General features: G+C 42.2%; 1 protein-coding gene across 3 annotated transcripts in view; it reads right to left on the reverse strand.

The window, feature by feature from the left end:
* Positions 1 to 18,197, reverse strand: part of LMO1 (LIM domain only 1) — a 61,733-nt gene extending 43,536 nt beyond the window's left edge. Inside the window, exons 1-2 of one of the 3 annotated variants that reach the window (XM_067295521.1) lie at positions 17,670 to 17,723; positions 13,009 to 13,110 (exon numbers count right to left, since the gene is read on the reverse strand). In XM_067295521.1, coding sequence (XP_067151622.1) covers positions 13,009 to 13,033 — 25 coding nt within the window. In that variant the 5' untranslated portion in view covers positions 13,034 to 13,110; positions 17,670 to 17,723. Of the gene's footprint in view, positions 1 to 13,008; positions 13,111 to 17,669; positions 17,724 to 18,077 lie in introns of those variants that run through there. The other 2 variants (XM_067295524.1, XM_067295522.1) reach the window with 2 other exon arrangements.
* Positions 18,198 to 19,821: the final 1,624 nt, after the last annotated feature.

Below are 19,821 nucleotides of genomic sequence, written 5' to 3' on the forward strand. Positions count from 1 at the left end.
ATTGCTCTCTTGAGCACAGGGCCCTACTAAGATGAGTGCAAATTATCAGCTGAAGCTCTTCCTGAAAAGCAGGTGTGATGGGGAAAGACAAAACCATTATTTTGAGGAGACCCACAATATCATACTGGTTTGCCACATCACAGAGAATCTGGGGAGAGATGTCAGCTCCTGGTAGCATGGATATATTGTAATTCAACTATGGAAAGAGAAAGAAAATGCTGCAGAAAGAAAGCAGAGGACTTATGCTCAGCCCTGAGACTGTCAGAGACATTAAACAGTCTCTTGTTGCATTACTTTAAAACTGCATTTTAGCATTTGGAGCCATTGCACTCTATTGTGGAGGGTTATAATTACTGACTTTAAAAAAAAATCAAGTTATTTATTCTGGAAATATTTCAGACTAATATATAACAGACATCACCCAATGGGCCATAAAGACTCCAAGGGCCATTACAGTCTCACAGGTCAAAACCTATTTGAAGGCTTTAAAGTTGTGTCAAACCGACAGCACAGGCAACACCTGCACAGCAACATGCATGCAGAAAAGCCAGGGGAGATTTCAGGGAACAGCAGCTGCTTATACATTTTGACACTCAGACCAAACCAAATCAGGCCAATAGAAGCTCAAAGCCTGCAGACATGGCTTCTGCCATTCCTACCCCAGGAGTTCACCTGCAAACTTGTGCTTTAACATGTCTTTTGGGTTTTTTTGTTATTTTTAAAAAAAGGGAGCATCCAGGAAGTGAAACATACCATCCTTTCCATGCTTCCTCATTGGGGCCCCCTTTTTATCTTGCTTTCACAGAGAACTAAAAATCCTAGCCAAATGACAGGTTTATAAAATTTTAATAGGAAAGAAAAAGGTATGCTTGGGCAGGATCTTACATTCAATTTTCACCATAAGTGAATGTTCATGAAAATATGGGTGTTACATGGAAACACTGACGGAGCTTCACACAGTGTGACAAACCTCTCCGCACAGAGTCCAGGCTGAGGAGGACTAGTGAGTCCCACCTTCTGAGCTGTGGATGGCCGCACCGATCTCTAACCCAAGCCACTCACCTTCTTTCCCCAATACTCCCTGGGGCAGGCTGATCTAGAAGCCAACCCTTTTGAGGCCCAGAAACTTTCAGATTTTTAGCCTAGATATATTCTTAGTCACTTAAAACCACTTGTTCTACCAACAAGATGATCTTCCTGCATAAAAAGCCTGTTTTCCTTCTTTCCCCATGTTTCCCCTCCCAGCGTTCTCCTACGGGGCAGGATAATCAGCCTGCATTTTGCAAGGTAGCTGAGCTCAAGCATGGGCCCCTCCGTCTCCTTGAGCATCCTCTCTGCCCCTATTTCCACCCAGACTCTCCGTGCTGGGGAATGGGTGATCTGTGGTTTACTCACAGTAGGCAAGGTCCTCTCAGTGCATTGCTCAAGCACTCACCATCATCGTTTTTACAAGTTTCTTGTTCAGTCCATTCCAGGATTGCATTTGCCATTTTCCCAGCTCCATCACATTAGTATCTCAGTCCTTTTGGGGTCAACCACCACCAGCCTCCCCCTCTTCCTCTGCCACTTCCAGGTGACAGTAACGCCGGCTTACGGCTGGTCCCGCGAGGCGCAGAGATCAGCCAGGGCGCCTGCGCCTATTCACTCCCACTGGTGAATTTCTCCCCGGGCTGAAACTAAAGGGCAACAAAACCAGACCTCAGGCCCACTCTCATCGGTTACTTGTACCGCAAACCCCCCTCAGCAGCATTTTCGAGAGAACAGGAAATTTGCACTCAGTGCTCACAGAGGAGATTTCCCACCCTCTCGACTGAAAGGTGAACTTAACCACTTCTGTTTTAAAGCAGAATTCATGGCTTTGCTGTCAGGTTCTAAACTACCACTTCTGAAAGCAGTGATGCTGAGGTTCGTTTCCTCTTGTCTCCCAGGCTTGGAATAGACCCATTATTTCTCATTCAGGAAAAAGAAGCAAATGCCACAAGGAACAGTCACCTCCTGTTTAGGTGATCACTGCTTAAAGAAACAGCGAGCCAAGAGCAGTTCTCCAGAGCCGAGGTACAGAGACCCTGTACGGTGCTATAACAGGTTGCTACTTTTTGTAAATCATTACATACGTACATAGACGTCTACAAATCAAAGTTTTGCTTTCAAAAAATTGGAAGCTTCTTAACTGATGAAGGAAGAGAGGTGACCAGCACCTGCATGAGGGACAAAACCAACGACTCTCCTAGTTGCCACGGAGCCCTAAGGGAGCCAGCAGCTAGCTCGTTCTTCAACTCCTGCTAATACCTTAAGAATTTAATTGTCATTCTCTTTAGTATACACACACAAGGCAAATCAAAGAAAAAAAAGAAGAAGAAATAGCATGCCAGATGGAAGCACCAAATATTAAAACGTCAGAGGTTTAAGCTCTGTGTTGGTTTAGTCATAAGTTACCAACAACCACTGATGACAGACATAAAGCTTTCCTTAAATTATTAAGCATAAAACAGCAGACTGTAATATTTTGCTAAACCAAAGTACAGACACAGACAAAGATGTCATTTCAATATTTGAAACCAGCAAGTTTAATTTAAAATAAGAGCAAACCAATAAGCTCAGAAAATAGCAATGTGTGAGAGGAAAATTACACTGCTAGAGAAAAAAGTGGAAGGACTTAAGAAATTTATAAAAGTAATCTCCAAGTGGAAATTAGAAATCAACCCCTAGAAACAGAATAACACAAAAGAAATATTACTGTCCACTTTCTAAATCAATATAACACTGCTACACGACAGAATTACCATGGTAACTCAAGTAAAAAGAATAAAGCAATTCTTATTATTTCAAAATAAAATCACAGCCTGAAGCCCAGCTTTTATTACAACTGCTGATAGATCGCTGGCTTGTATTTATCTGAAATATTGCTTTTCAATCAGCTATTTTATGAATGTACAAATTTCACTGAGCAGCTCACTTAGACTGAATGCTTAAAAACCCCTAAAAAGACTAGTCAATGAATCGATTATACATATACATACTTTTTTTTAAGGGAGTATTATTATATATATATTTTTACTTTATCCAAATTAAAGAGAGATAAGGCAATGAGAGAGAATAAGTTAAAACCCTGTTTAGTCTGACTGCTCTAAATTTCAACTTAGATTCCCTGGAAAAAAAACAATACTATGAAAGAACAAAGAGGCATAACAGCCTACCCTAAATATCCCAGCCAGCGCACAAGGACGGGCAATGTGTGCGCATGGGGGTGCGCACAAACACACACAGAAGAGGAGACACATCTGTTCTCTCGTGATCAAAGCAAAAGAGAAAACACTGCCTAAATACAAAGTTACTCAAGGACGTTTTGACTTGCCCTGCTGGGTACTTTAGACATTTAAAGCATTGTTTGTACAGCTTGGAAGCGGCATCAAGCACAGGATACTTGTCACATTGAAGCTGCTCTGAAGGCAGAGCTCAGTCAAGTTCCTGCACGCCTCCAGCGCTGGTGCCACCTTTCAAACACATTAGTGCAAGGAGAAAGCCAGCAGGTTGCCTTCTGCTCCCTCCCCCTCCGACGTTCAAAAGAGCATCGATCAGGAACTGAAAGCAAGTCCTCTTAAAAACAACACTGCTGCTCCTCCTCTCCCCACTGCCCCTCAGTCCCTCCTTCCTCCCCCAGTAATCAAACCCGCATACCAGACTGGCCGAATACACACAGACATTAACTACGTATGGGATAGGGCTGGGTGCGACCTCGGAGCAATCATACCGAGAACCAAACTGCTAGCTGGAGAAAAAGTTAAGGCACAATCTACCGAAAAAGGGATGCTAAGGAAGCCCCTGCAGAACATCATAGCATTTTACAGCATGGTCTTGCCTCATTCTTCCGTTGCATGCACGCACGTATGAGAGGGGAACACGACTGACACTTATAACCACTGCAGGAATCAGAGGGGAATGTCACTGACGCTTATAATCATGGCAGGAAGCAGCTAGTGAAGGTTTTTCCTCTTTTGGTATCAAGGATTTGCAATTACTTGGGTTGACACCCAAGGACTTAAAATATATATATATATATATATATATAAAAATATATATAATAATAGCCTATTGAGGGGGGATTGACACAACCAGCACTGGCCCATCACGAGTCAAGGAAAGCAACTATTACAATAGCATTCTTTCCTTCCTAGGAGCTACAGAAATGATTTTTCTCTTTTTCATGGAGCTCTGACCTTCTAACCCGATGTGGGGTCTCAGTGAAGGGGAAGAACGGGGGATGGAGTGAGGGCCCAAAGCTGCGCGCTACATCAAGAGGTGCCATTTCGGATGCCGCCACCCTCTTCCGCTGGGCAGGGCAGCAAGGGCTGTGCGGAGAGAAAGCGGAGCTGAACAAACCTGGGACAACTCGCACAGAAATCCATCCACTCCTTGGGGCTTTGGGCACACCACCACAGATACCCAGGCCTTCGCTCCAGATGATGCTAACTTGGGGAGCACAAGAATTACTTAATACTGGTAAGATGCTTTGAGGATTAAAAGCAGCAGCGTCGTGCCAAGTATAATAGCTGGAAGTAAAGACAAATGCTGAAATAAGAGCAATAAGCCACCTGCCAGCTGTCTTTTATATTAAAAAATTTCAGTGTTCTTAGAGCCACTTAATTTCCCATCTTGCTCAAAGTCCAGAGAACTTTGTGGGTTGCTGGTTGCACCATACAGCAGTGATGTTGCTCATCATTTTTAAAACAGGTTTAGAAACTGTGATCATACTCAGCTCAATCCAAAAGTATGCACCATCTTTCAGTGTAATGTGGTCCTTTGCAGTCTACTGTAAATGGGTTTTAAAAGCAATGGTGAAAACAATGTGAGCTTAATCTGAACATGCACCACAGAGAGGTCACACACTCAAATATCCTGTTTTATGTGATATCTGGTCGTATTTTAAAACACTCTTTCTAGAGACTTCAAGTCAGCTTAGGTCACAAACAATCATATACAGATTAGAAAAAGGAAAGAGCTGGGGGGAGGAAAGGGAGTCTTGTCTGACACGCTGAAATAGGACACTCTAAATTGCACTTAGTATTTCTTTAAAAGAAAAAATGGCTAAAGTATTAAGCTTCAGAGAAACAGAACCAGTAAATACAGGGGTGGTTAAAGAGTTTTTATTCAAATAAAGTCTTGCCCCAAGAGATGGAAGGAGAATCTTGAAATATGGAGATATGAATTTACATGTGCTAAAAGCATCAGTGTGACACTTTTTTGGGGGGAAGAAAAAAGGGAGGGGGAAAATACCTTCGTTGCTATACATGACAAAACAGCAACTGAATGTTTGCTTTGATCCCAGCGCATAAAGGGTGAAGCTTTTAGGCAAGGAGCGGCAGGTGATCTCAGCTCTTCTGCAAGTCCTAATGCTCCTAAAAGCCACTCTTCCAGTTTCTGTAATTGGGCATCAGTAGTTAATGTAGTATTGACTGCATTACATGCTCCTGTGCATCCTCTCACTAATGCCAATTGCATCACCTTGTACATTTACCATATTGCTTAGCCAATAGCTGTTAAAAGCAATCCAAATCATGAATCATATAGGAAACTTTTAGCAAGACACGACATCCAAAGGAGACAATTTACAGTTGAGTTAATCTGGGTACATTAGCGAGACATGGATTCAGGAAGACAGACCAATTTATGTTACTTTAGTTTTACCCTTTATTGCTTTGTATAGGCAAATGAATGGAAGGGCATGGAGTAAAAACAGATATGAAGGAGTCCTTTTCAAAACAGATCTCCATTCTGTGCAGACAGGTCAAAGGGTTTGAGACTGATGCTTGGTTCAGGCTTTCATAACCATAACAGGGTACTTACAGAAATCATTTTCCACAGAGGAGTATGAAGATAAATATATAATGGATTCTGAATAATGTTCAAACTCCCCCTCCCCCCCCCCACGCACTACAAGTACATTAGGCAGAAACCAAGTTGCTCAAGATTATCTAAGGGCCAGCCTAGCCATGAGGCAGCTGGCACCCAGCGTGCCCCGAAGTGGCTTGCACGCCAGGCCCAGGCGCAAGGCTCTCCAGGTCAAGTTGGTCCTCCACCAGCAGACAGCTGTGTGTGTCCCTTGTCAGTATACCGAAAGTAAGACCTTCCCCTATAACGCAACTTGAAGGGACTGTATCCTTTTGAAACGTATACCCATTTCTCTGGAGCAGAAGGAAATGATACAAGCATTAAAGAGATAGTGGTTAATGTGCATCAGCTGCAAGGTAGAGCCAACCAGGATACAAATTGGTAGCAAGTCCCCTCTGAAAAAGTGCATTTTACAGAACAATTTCACACTGGATGCTTGACCAAAAGATGCATAGCAAATTGACATAGCACCTTTCTGCCTTTCTGACCAAGCTCACTAGCGCCAGAAAAATAGGAGAAAAAAAAAAAAAAAGACAACAGTTAGGAAGTGTGCTGCTGCATTCTCTCATATGAGTAGCGAGTAATTTGCAATATTTTTGGACAGGGAGAGAAGGGGAAAGAAAAACTGAGGAAAGGAAAAGGAAATTTAGGGGAAGCAAACACATGCCAGCCAAAAACATTTTTGCAAAAGGAAAACTGAACTGCATGCTTAAATACTGGAAACTGCTGTTCTACGTCTCGTTTAAAAAAGATCATGATTCCCCTTTGAAAAGCTTCCAGAAGTCCCTTCGAAAGAGTTGCACATACAGGGAAAATGCCAAAACAAAACATTTTCACTAGCTGATCAATTTAAACAGCTGTGGTAAAGCTGCAGCCACTGGCACCATCATTAACAATTTAAAGCATGGCTGCTTTTGTCTTCCTTCCCAGTTACATTCTCATTATGCCTTTTTATTTATTAGAAACACAGTCCTCCAGAATACATTTCTATATCTCAGATCCATAATAAACTGAGTAGGAATGTCCCTGGCTTTGACTCAAATGGATGTTTACATTGGCGAGAGGGTTAATTGTTTAATTCTGGTCCAAGTTCTCTGCAGTTCAGTCATGAATATGCAACAATTTCCCACTTTTTCTTTAAGAAGAACTGTTGGAATCAATACTTGGGGGGGGAGGGGAATCAAATATTACTTTCACTTCCCAAACCACCTTTTCCGAGTTTGATTAGCATGTAAAGAACTCTGAACACTGCAGTAAAGAATTCAGGAATGTTCAATGCAACTAAAAAAAATCCTCTAAATTTGCACAACAGCATCCATTATCTGTTTTGACGTGCAATGTATGAAGAAACTAGTTTGCAAAAACATTCACTGGAAAGGAGAGTCGAGCATCTGCTTGCACAGATAGTCCCCAACATCAGGCTTGAAAACTTAGGCTGGGGAATCATCCTGTCGGAGAACAGAGAACACACACGCACACACACACTTAAAAAACAGTAGCTGCATGCAGTGAATTGTTTTCAGACCATCTATAGGCTTAATTATGTTAATCTAACAGTGAACAAGTTTCATTTTAAGTCGCCCTTCCTCCACCCCCAAGCCTTCAGTGAATAGGAGCTACATTCAGTGAATAAATCATTCCCTGGCAACAGTTACACACATTACTGAAGTCGGGGGCAGTGATTTCTATACCGTTTAAAACAATGTCTATGTATTCTAAATGATGACAGTTCTGTCCAATTTAAAAAACATATAGACCCATTAGAATTTTACAGTTCAGCATTTAGCAGCATCAGCAGTGCCTTTTTTATTTTTACACTGCAACACCTAATACTTCATACCATTATTCTGATTTTGGATTGATTTCAAGTAAAATACCTTATTTGCCATAAACTTTCATATTCTCTACCTAAGTAAGACTCCTTACAGATGCAATCAGTCATAATGCTAAAAGAATAGTTTGCCTTTAGCAGAAATGCAATAGCTCATGCTAATGAAAGCATAACAAAACTTTGAGCAGCAAACACGTATTTACAAATAGAGTAAAATTGTCTCTAAACACGAAGCTTGAAAACCTTAAAAAAAAAGCCTCCAAATGAAATCAATTAATCCTCCAACCATGATAAATTTCTTAACCATTTAAGAAAAGTATTTCAGACTCTGCTGTGACCCTTTATCACCAGGCCTAATAGATTACTTTATTAATAATGCACTGCTTTTAAAAGAAATTTTTCTGAAGATTCTACCATAAAAGGGTATTTTCAGAATGGCTATGACAAACAGACTGACATGTTCATGTTGTATTTGTTAAAGATCATAAAACTTAATGCTAACTCCAAAGAAGAGAAATTAAGTTCTGCTGCCAGGGTATCAAGTAGCCTTTCTACTGTATTTAAACTAAAGCAAACGAATTTCCAAGAAACAGCTGTTTCTGCCATATGACCCAAGCTGAGAAACGTTTACCAACTGTTTTAATACTTATTATGTCAACCAGACAACTAGCACATCTCACCAGCATCTGGGACCTAAGAACGATGACACCCTATAAAGATGTCTACCCAGATCTTTCGGCTCCCTGATCAGAGCAGACACTAAGAAGAACTTGATTGCCTGGCAAGAATACCCCTACCTGTACAAAGTAGCTTGCTAACTCCTTCCAGCCATCTTCTTCCCACAGGATGAGTAACTAGATTTTATTCAATGGAGCTCTGATAACCTGGATCTCTTAACTACAGCATTTTTCATTTCTCCAAAAGGTTTAGGCAATTACTTTATTACCAGTTTCTTGCAGGCGTCTCATGCCTTGGTACCTGCCAATTCTGAGAGCAAGAGGTACCTTTAGGAAGACCACCATTAGCTCTACATTTGATCAAGTTTGGAGAAACATTCAAAAAAAATTTTTTTGATCCTTTTTTGCAGCCAAGTCTTGCGTGGTTTATTCTGCTGCCGAGTGTGCTCTGGTCTTACTCAGATTCCTGCTTCGCAACCTTCTGTTGCCTCTTCATAAATACATTAATCCATTGCTGTGCATTTGAGTCACAAAAGGACACAGTATCGTGACCTGAAGCCAGACCAAACCTCTGAAATTACACTGCGACTGTGTCAAGATGGAGCCCTCAGCAAACCAACAGGTAACCCAACTAAATAGGGAAACGCATGCTTTTCAGTGACCTGAATCAAGCCTTCTTTGAACAGGCTGGCGTTTGGGAAGATGTGCAGTGTTTCTCTATAAAGGGGAAGCCAGACAGTGACGGACCACACAGAAGGTTCTAGGTAGAAGGGGAGGGGAAGGAAAAAGAAGAGGAGGCAGCTTCAGGAGTATTAGGCAACAGAACAATTAAATTCCTTGCCACATGAGAAGAAAGCCCTGTCATTTCCCCTCCTCTCTCCTCGCATGATTCTTCAGTAGCTATACCTGAGTAACATACCTTAAAAAGAAAACAAAAGATATCAGTAGCACAAAGGACAGCTCTTCTTCCTATATGGCATGAGTTTGTATTAGGTGTGTGTGCAATCCATACTTGCCTTATTTTTATGTGTATAAAAATTTTGCTAACAGAAGCAGCTCATTAAGACTTAATCTTGCTGGAGACAGATCTCTCCATATTCATCTATCTATAGATATCCATATATATGGCAGCAGACACACTCACTTATTAAGCCAATCCACAGCCCTACTCCCATGGCTAGAGTGCGGTGGCACCATTCTCTCAATAGAGTTTGTGGCCTGCCATTATACAATCAATTTTACTGCTTTTCTAAATCCAAATGCTGCTTTTCTCTCCTTCTGTGCAGGGTAAGATGGGCTCTTACACAACAGGGAACCCAACTGCTGCTACTAATCCAGTTTCAAATTACCTAATATTCATTGCCCTAAATACCTCCCATCAACCCAAGAGCCATTCCTCCACCCCAACACACACACAACCACTGAGTATCTGCATTTTTCATTACTCTTTAGAAACTATGGATTTTTTTTTTAAATAAACACCAAGGTTTGCATACAGGTACCTGTTAACAGAGTCCTCCCATATACTGTCCACTTGACCTATTCTTGCTATATATTTAGAGTTCTGCTTTTAAAACACACAGAATCCATAGTCTTGGGTGCTACTGTCTGTGCAACACTGGGATGAATACACGTGGTCAGTGTTTCTGGAAGTGCACATACATTCAACAATTTGGTTCAAGGATACCATCTGTAGTTAACACAATACAAGTTAGCTAAAAGGAAACTCCCCCCCCCCCCAACACACACAACAGAGAGCCATGATTTCTATTAGTGCGTTTCATACCATACATGCTGATTACTAGGCTGCGCTTCATTGTTAGTGGAGATTACAGCTGGGATAAGCTGCAGCTTTTTCCTAATTGCTATTATGATGACTGAATTTTTGTTTTGTGTCAAGCATTATTCACACATTATACTCAAAAATTTGATCCCTCCATGATGCATTATTGATTCCATGCAGGCAAACACACTGCCTCCAACGGGAAGAATTCATTTGGGCTATTGTACTTGATTTGCATTGCTCCCTCATAGCAGAACAGAGTTCTGCAGGGAAGCACAATCTGAAAAGGAAGATTTAACAAAATACCGAAAAAAGCTGCTGTCTTTTAAAAGAGATGAGTTCTAAGAGAGGAAAAAACAAAAACCTAGCACACCACGTGTGGTCCAGTAAGAAATAAGGTCAGACAGTCAAATTCATCTTAATCGGGGAAAGGTTACAAGAATAGCCTTATGCCTCTAATAAAGTAAACTAGCTAGCTTCAACTTATACTGCCAAAGAAAACAACTGAACACCTCTGAGAGTGACACTGCTTCAAAGCCTTTGAAACCCTGTTAGCTTCATTTGTTTTCCCAGCATAAGCAATACTCAGCCACTTAGTATGTCTTTTATCCACAGTCCAGTCAACTGCAAAGCTGATCTAGAAGATGGGTAACAGATGCTTCAGTTTTTTGGGTTTTTTTTTCCTCTTAAGTTTTAGTATGTTAACAAAGAAACTTATGAGAGCTCAACAGAAATCAATATCAGGATTTTTTTTTTTTTAACCTAAGAAAGATTATTTCACAGTTTTAGGATGCCAACTTAATTACTGCAGAATCAATTCATATATGCAAGACAACTTATACATGGGCACTGTGACACTGCATTTGTCTACTCTTAGTCAAGATTTAATTGAAACTGCATAAAAGAGGATGCCGACAACAAGAAATTTCTGTTTGTTCTCATATTTTAAAGTAAAGGTGTACAATCTCTGTGAAAAGTCCATTCACATTTTGTCATTTTCCCAAGTGCATCAAATCAGAATGCGACAAAACGTTCAGATTTCTTCACGAAAATTAGGCTTAAATTCTATGCACATGAATACACCAGATTGATCATTTCCAAAAAAAGAAAACAAACCTACCATGAGATAAAAGATCTAAAATACTTATTTGGGAAGTGGGGAGGGGAGGCAGAGAAGAGAAACTTCCGTACAAAACCTCCTGGTTAGAGATAAGCAAGCATTCATTATTTTAAATAGTCAAGCATGCTTTTCTAATTATTCCCCTGGTATAGCATTAATTCTGCATAAAACTGTAAAATACCAGAAGACAGATATGGGACAAGGGGGAAAAAAAAAAATCATACTGTCCCAACTTGTTGGCACAGCTCAGCTTTCAATACTACTAACAATACATGATTAGCACCAATTTGACAAACAAAAACAAGTGACTTTGAATTACAAGTTATTTTTCTCATAAATATTTTAAAAAGCAATGCATACATTCAAGTAAAATCAATGCTGCTACTGAAATGTTCAACTTCCAGTTTCTCCAGGCTCTTTGGATCCCTGTGAAAAGCTGTCTTCTGTCTACAGCTTTGAAAATATTCAGCAATTTCTTCTACTTCCAAATGACAACTGCCTATCACTAACTTTTTTTTTTACTGTGATAATATGTGAAGAGATTTCAAAACAAACAAAATAAAACAAAAAAAAACCAAAATGCAGAATCCAATAACATACACATTATGCAGCACATGAAGATGCCCATTTATAAAGTGAAAGGAAACAGTGACATAATAGCTGTAACTAGGTGTTAGAAGTTAAGATGTAGTTCTTGCTTTCAATACACAGAACACCTCCAAGGCGGAGGTCTTCGGTAACAGAGGCAGGACCACAGATGAAGTCTACCTGGAAGGCTGCTACAGAAACGTCTTACTCTGCCTCAAGTTTCAATCTTTGCTTTCAGGGTACAAGCTAGGAGGAAAGTCCTGAATGAGCCACAAAGCAGCCTTAGAAAAAAATCTTAAAAAAAAGTTGTAATTAGACTTACCACATCCCTCCTAGAAACTACTGGCGACTGAGCAATTAAGTTGCACGCCCTGGTACGCAATGGGCAAAAGAAGGCATCAGGTCACTCTAACAACTAGCTAGCACTGCCTAGTCATGAAATATTTTTTTACATCAATACACATCCCTTAGTCATCCTTGATAGGAACTAATCAGCTTTAAAAAACAAGTATAAGTGAAGCCCCAAAATAAGTCAAGTTCTCCTTCAGCTTCATTCATTAAATTACCTCCCAAATGAACCTCCATTTCTGCCATTTAGAGAGGGGAGTAAATTCTTAGAATAAGCCAATGCTTTTTTGCCAAAGTAGCTTATTAGCTTATTGTCATTATGTTTATAGCTATGAAGAAAATCTGCGAGAAATGGATGTTAAAAATGTACATTAAAGAGACGCAGATGACATACAAAGGGAAGGAAAAAATCTCAAAATTAGATTTACAATAAAAGCTATTATAATAAACAGGCTAAAATGGATATATTAGAGTAACTTGTAGGAAGAAAAATGTAAATAGATTTTAAAAAACCGAATCAAGCTATTTCTGCTATGTCCTTCAGCAAACAGAGCCTGGGGTAAACCCTTCTCAATTGGTTCAATCATGCCAGAGGAGAGAGGAAAAAAAATAAAGAGCAAGCATGCTTTTATCAACACAAGGGAAAATATCAGAAGCTGAGGCAGAGCACTCCGATATGCACAACGCGCATCTGCTTCAGAACTATTTATTTACACGTTAGCAGCACAGAGAAGATACCGAGCACAGGCTTACACAATCTCAGCCCACCTACCGTCCTCCTTGTCCAGCACCATCATCTCAGCAATCAAGAAAAGTCCGGGAACAGATGCTTCTTCTCCAGCAGCCTCCGCTCAGGGGAGAAGAGAACAAGTCTCTGGGAACACAAATGAGCTACGGTACAGCTGATCGTCCTTTAGCAGCAAGTGAGCTCTAATTACCCAGTTGTCCAGCTTTTAACCTAGATTGCACTCAGTTAGAATTACACTCAGAAATGAAGCACTTTGCAGATACAAAAGCAGTCTCACCTACTTTTGTGCCTCAGAATTGCAAAGAACTAAAACTGCAATTTAGAAAGAAGGGGGATCAGAGCTGTTTCTTTGGTTCTCACCTTCTAAATGGCTCAATTTACACAGTATAATCTATTTTAATGTAATTGCATTTGATAGCTCATAACCCTGGCTGTTGCAACTACACAGCTTTCAGCCTTATAAAGTGTTTTCCCTTTGGATTTAAGCTGAATCTAAATCTAAAATTATATTCAGAGAGGGTAGAATACCTAAGCCTGACTACTGCTGCCTCTGTCTCTCAATTTGTGAGCTTTGCACACTTGCTATTGAATAAATGCACATATCTCCCAGGGACCCCTCTTATTCTCCTGTCAGGGTTTCACGGTGAATTTAAGCCTTTCCAGCTCAGCAGCACCACCTGCAGTACAGACTCGACATTTCATTTTAACACACACTGCCTATCTCAAGTGTATCAGGTATTAAGAACTTCGTCTCCTTTCATCATCGGTGACCAAGTCACAAAACAGTAGGAAAAAGCTGAGTAACAGAGCTTCACAGACTGCAATTTGAACCACTGATATTTTCTTTTTCTTTATGAATGCATTGCTCCAAAGCGTGGGCGTTCTTCTCGATCTGCTCACTTTAGATTGGAGATTTCATTTGAAACCAGACAGTAGCTTCTGACAGGTCCCAGACTTAAACTTCTCTGCGAAGGATTCTGAAGACCCAACCAGGTTACATTGACCCTTCGACGCTCAACTAGATGTCACTCATCTATTGTGACTTAAAACCTGATACTAAATTTTTATGCAAATATTTTGGTTTTTTTTGCACACGTACACACTCGTTTCAGAGAACACTAGCGAATATGGCTCTGTTTCACTCTGTTTTCACTAGGTCAATATTAAAATAAATTTAACAAACAGAACGCAGTACAGACCCTTGTAGGTTTGCTCCACTTGTTCAGAGATGCCATCAATACCGAAATATAAACAGACACATTTGAGGCCCAAGTCTTTTATCCTTCCCCACACGACTAACAATCCTTATTCAGACCAGTCAGCTGTTGTCTCCAACTGCATCCGTAAGGATTGCTGGATCAGGCGCCATGCTTCCAAGATCAACAGCACCATTTGTGTCATCTCTATCATTTAATCCAAGAAAACATTTCATTCCTATTTTAATGATACTTCTTCCTCCTCTTTACAACTGATACAACGGTGCTCTTTAAAAAAGCATGATAGTGGGCTCAAGTTATGTATCCTTAATACCTATTTTTAATTAGATTTCTTATCCTCAGCTGAAGTGGCTTTTCCTTCCCCCTTCATTTTGAATACTTAATCCTAACAGTCCTTGAACATATTTGATGTTAAATATATTGTTTTACATTGAACCATTTCATCCAGTACTTAGAACAACTACTGTTTCCTTGTGATACTAGTCTGCAAGGGCTGAATATGTATTTTAGGATAAGAGTGCAACCACCATAAATAATCATTTATTTTAAGAAGTACAAGTTAAAAAGGAGAGGGCTTTATCCCAAAGATAATTAAGGTCTAATAGTTAAAAGCATCAGCGCAAAAACTACAGGCTTTTCTAAACTTGAAAGAGGCATTTTTTAATACCTCTAATATACTACTGGCCTCCATTAGAAAACAGTGAGCTCCCAGACCGTTTCCTCTGTCTGCATACTTTTCAATCCTATGCCTTCAAAAAAGGACAAACTTACGCCAAAATACATAGTACATTTAAAGTTGCACTATTTGGTAATTACGAGAACGGCATATTTTTTATAAAAATGAAGTTAGCCATTGTCTATTGCAGCTGACTTTTATGACACGGCTAACTAGCAGCCACAATGAACTTGTAAAAAAATACGCAATATCGGATCAACGTACATTTTATTCTTTTATTGCTTCATCGTGTCCTACAATCTGCATTATTCCCTTTGCAAAAGGATATTTTAAAGTTCTTTATCTGCTTAATCATTTTACATACCAACAATAAAAAAAAAAGTTTTCTAACCCCCAACAGACTGTACAGCAATTAAAGGCAACTACAATTAACACAGTCTGTTGGAACTTATGATATCTGATGTCAGTTTACTTTTTTAAGCAGAAATCTGGTCTCTGCAATCAAAACATTTATATATTTGAGAAATATCTTAGCTCTCATTATCTTGAAATTTATAGTTGTGTTGCGCAGCTGCGTAGGTTGGCTTGCCCAGAGCAAATTCAGCAGAGATTTATGCATCGGAATCACCTAAAATGAAAGCCTAGAAGGAGTTTTTTTTCCCCACCTTTACCCCTCTCTATTTTCCCACCTCCCTCGTCTCAGCTCTTAACATTTGTTTCAGGAAGATATGTGCGAAAGTCCCATTGCAAAGTGATATTTTCTAATACCAAGTCCTGCTGCATCAGTCAAGTTATATTATGTCACTTCAAACACGAAACGATGTTACTTCCCTGACATAACTTGACATGGTGCCACAACACATCAAGTCAAAAACATTATCACTGCTGTTACTTTTTAAGTCTGTCCCTTCATTCTCAGTTGTATCTGCAAAGACCAGAGAAAAGTGTTACGGCATCTCTATTACTTCTCTCAGCACCAAGGAGCGTGTTTGTGTGTTTGCCAAGGAAGCTTTTCACTCACAAAGCGGTATACTGATTATTAGACCTCATGAGCGATACTGGTGTCACACTGGGGCAAGCATGCACCCCTAAAGTGCTGTTAGGGCAAGTACCCAGAGGCTGGAAGAGCGGGAGCTGCCTCCGAGACCACAGGACAGCTTGACAAGTAGCTTTCGGGGATGCAAAAGAAAGGAGCAACCTCTACCTACAAGGTGGCAAGAGCCTTCCCCACGATGCACAGGACTGCTGGGGGAGAAAAACATTGCAGAAATCCTGCCTTCTGCACACAGGGATAACTGTGAGCACCCCCACTGCCGGGAGAGACATCAAAAAATGGGAAACAAACTGAAAGGCAAACATTCCTAAAATCAGGGGGAGAACTGGATATTATCCACAATGCTAGGATTTTCAGATAGTAGAAAACAGACTGGCCCCTGAAAAAGGAGCCATTTACAGCAATAAAACAGACCCATTTTTATTAACAAGCTCATTCAAGCTTGATTTCAAAAGGAATTAGTTTAGTTAGCAAAAGCTTCCATTTTAGTCCATTTGTAACCTATGCAGGTCCAGCATCCCCTTTTAACATTCACAGATGAGCAGGCAACTGGAACCTATTTGAATCAGGCAGAAAGAAATGCATAAAGGTAAAATAACCTCTTCATAAAAGAGTTTCTTCTCTCAGTCTCACCTCCTGTCCCCCATTTCTCCAGTGCACTTCTAAAAGTGAGTGTAATTTCTCCCTGAGCATAACTACTCCACCAAGAGCACAGAAGATTCCCAGACGTTACTTTGGTTTTGTTACTCTGATCTCCACGTTGCTCTCATCAGGGGTTTGTTTCCTACTTCACTTCTTTTTAAGTGCACCCCGCTCTAATTTCCTCTTTACCTCGGCCATCATCGCCATTATCCCCTTTCACGCGGCCGCTGCCGCGATCTCCTGGAAGGAGGCTGTTGAGAACCGTCTGGATAATCAGTGGTTCTGGTTTCATCTCCTTACACCACCGCCACACCAGCCCCGAGCTCCTTGTGTTTAATGAGTACGTCTGCAATACTTGAAAGAACCCCAAACACCCCTATTAGGAAACCCTCTTCAGATCTCCCTTCTTCCTCGCAGCTCACCTGTGCCTCTCGCTTCTGCTCTGGAGGCAGCGTCCTGCTGTTCACCCGTCAATCAGATTTAAACAGATGTAGGTTGGCAGGCACCCTCTGACAAAGAGTTACCGGGATTAAGACATCACCCAGTTTATTATTATTATTATTATTAAAGGCTGTTAATGGGGAAGTTAAAAGCCTTTCCTCCCTCTAACAGTCAAGCAAAATCTGTACTGAGCCACTCCAGCTAGGGGACTCTTGCAACCACAGGTCACCCCCGAAAGTGCGGTCAGAGAGAAACACAAATCTTGGTCCGCATACGCATGCCAGTAAGGAATTAACCTTGCTTAATTCCTCTGACATTACTTAACCCTTTTACCTTTGTCTCAGGGGGTGAGAGATGAGAAAGGTCCTTCTACGGTTCTCTCTCTGACTAGTTAGATAAGTTCACTCCCTCTTCTCCAACACATGCACTTTTGACAGGAACATTATAGACCCCATTAATAACACTACGTCAGCTTACTTCAGAGGGCTTCAAGGAATCGGAAGGAAAAAAGAAAAAATGCAGGGCGAGGGAGAGGCAAGCTCGCCCTGAGCTCCCTCCCCACGCACTGCGCGGGCCAGCGCGCAGTCACCCCCAGCCGCAGCGCTCCGGCGCCCGCCGCGCCGCGCCGCCACCCCGCCGCTCTCCTCGTGCCCACCTGCCCGAAGCGGGAACTCCAAGATCGTAAGGAAGCGGGGGGAGGAGAGAGGGAAAGGCGGACGGGGCAGGCACCTCCCGCTCGCCTCTTCAGCCTGGCCTTCACTTTCCCCAGTCAGAGGCACGTTTTATGGCAATTTACGCAGTCCCGCGAGGCGCCGGCGGCCGCAGCGGGAGCGCGGCGCTTCCCCGCGCGCGGCGGCCCGGGATGTCGGCGGCGCCGCCGCCAGGGGGGGCCCACGCGAGAGCCCCCTCCCCGCCGCCGCCGCCGCCGCCGGGCCGCGCCGAGGGGCGGCCGGGCCGCGCCGAGGCGGCAAGCGGCGGCGCCCGGGGAGGCCGCGCGGGCGGAGCTGGCGGCGGGGGCTCCGCGCCCGGCCCGGCCCGGCCCGACCCGCCCGCCGCCACCTACCGTCCTCCTTGTCCAGCACCATGGTCCCGGCGCCGGGGCGGCGAGGCGGAGCGGAGCGGGGCGGAGCGGAGCGGAGCGGAGCGAGAGGCGCCGGCGGGTCCCGGCCCGGCGGGTCCCAGCCCGTCGCCGCCGCCGGCGCTGCGGGCGGGAGCGGCGCTGCGGCGCTGCCCTAGGGACGGCGCGGCGGAGCCGGGCGGCTGCGGCGGCCGCCTCGCCCCCCTGCCGCCCGCCGCGGCGCGAGGGCCAGCCCGGGGGCAGCAGCGAGGAGGGGAGAAGAGGGGCGGAAGAAGGACGAAAAAAGCTAGGGCAGGGACAGTACCGAGGGCTGGCTCCCCAGCCTGCACTGCCAAAAAACTGCCTTAATGCGATTGCATGCGATAGCTCACAACCTCTCCCCCCCTTGCTGCTGCTACTGCAAGAGCTTTCCCGGCTTCTAAAGTGCTTTTCTCTTGATTTCACTCTAAATCTAAAATTATATTCAAAGGAAGGAGGGGTGGGAGGGAGGAAAGATGTGAACCTATCACTGAGAGCAAAAGCACTTGCCGCCTGCCTCGCTCGCTCGCTCCCTCTATTTATGTGCTTTGCACTCTCTCCTGCTGCTGAATAAATGCACACATTTCCCAGGGACCCTCAGATTCCCCTGTTAATTAAATCAATTCATTATGCTCAGATCTGATTAGCAGCCCCTTCCCCCCCTCTTTGAATCAATTATTCAATACACAAACATAATTGCCTGTGCCAGAGGTGTCTAAGTATTAGCTTATTTAACTCCAAGGACACTAATTACCCCTAGGGCAAGGGAACTTTTCTCATTAATTCTGACAAAACACAAAAGCACAGTTAAAGTGTGTGTGTATATACGTGTGTGAGAGAGAAAATGGGGACGCATATAGCTGAGGAAGGGAGGCATTACTCTAACACACGTGTTACTGTATAAATAAGCTCAATTTTCTTTATACCTATTGCATTAGATTATTTTCCCACATCTCCCCCTCACTAAACTTTCTTTTTTCTTTTCTTTTTCTCCCCCCCCTTTTTTTTTAAAGTAAGGAACAGATCTGCATTGTAATGGTGGCAGTTCTGGAGTGAAAGCGCTTGCAACCGAATACAAAAAGAACAAAGTATAAAGGACGGATGGGGAGCAAAGCAGAATTTGCAAATAGTTTTGTTTATCAAAGCAGAAAACTGTGGCAGACAATCTTCCATACTTTAAAACCTGTGAAAGAAATGGCCCTCTGAAACAGCAGGTAAAATGATACATAATATAGTATGTACCGAGAACAGTTCTGAATTGTTTACAATCTGAATTAATGTCAGTGTCCACTATTAATGTACTTGCTTCCTATGTTTACCATAATGGGCTAGATTTCCATTAGCTGAAACCAGAACGCTAAAAAGAGACTAGAAAAGACCGATACAAACTGAGATCAACCATCGTTATAGCGTCTGAGACACATGACTTCTGGCTTGCACATTACCCAAATTTTACCTCTGTGTGAACCTCCTTAAAAAAAAAAAAAAGTAGTAATTGATTCCCCCAAATTAGGTTTTTACTTTCTAAAGAGCTTTATTGTTCATGTCCTCAATGTGCACAGAAGTATTGAAGATTTTCTTTTTGTTTCCTTAGGCAATGCATGAGCTGATCCATTAATCCATTTGGCTTTATATATCAGGAAACTAATATTAGCTCTGCTCATCTATTAACTTTTATTTAGGTCCCCCCATGTTGCCTTTTTTATACGTT

The sequence above is a fragment of the Apteryx mantelli genome, chromosome 4, assembly GCF_036417845.1.
Source record: "Apteryx mantelli isolate bAptMan1 chromosome 4, bAptMan1.hap1, whole genome shotgun sequence".
Lineage (NCBI taxonomy): Eukaryota > Metazoa > Chordata > Aves > Apterygiformes > Apterygidae > Apteryx > Apteryx mantelli.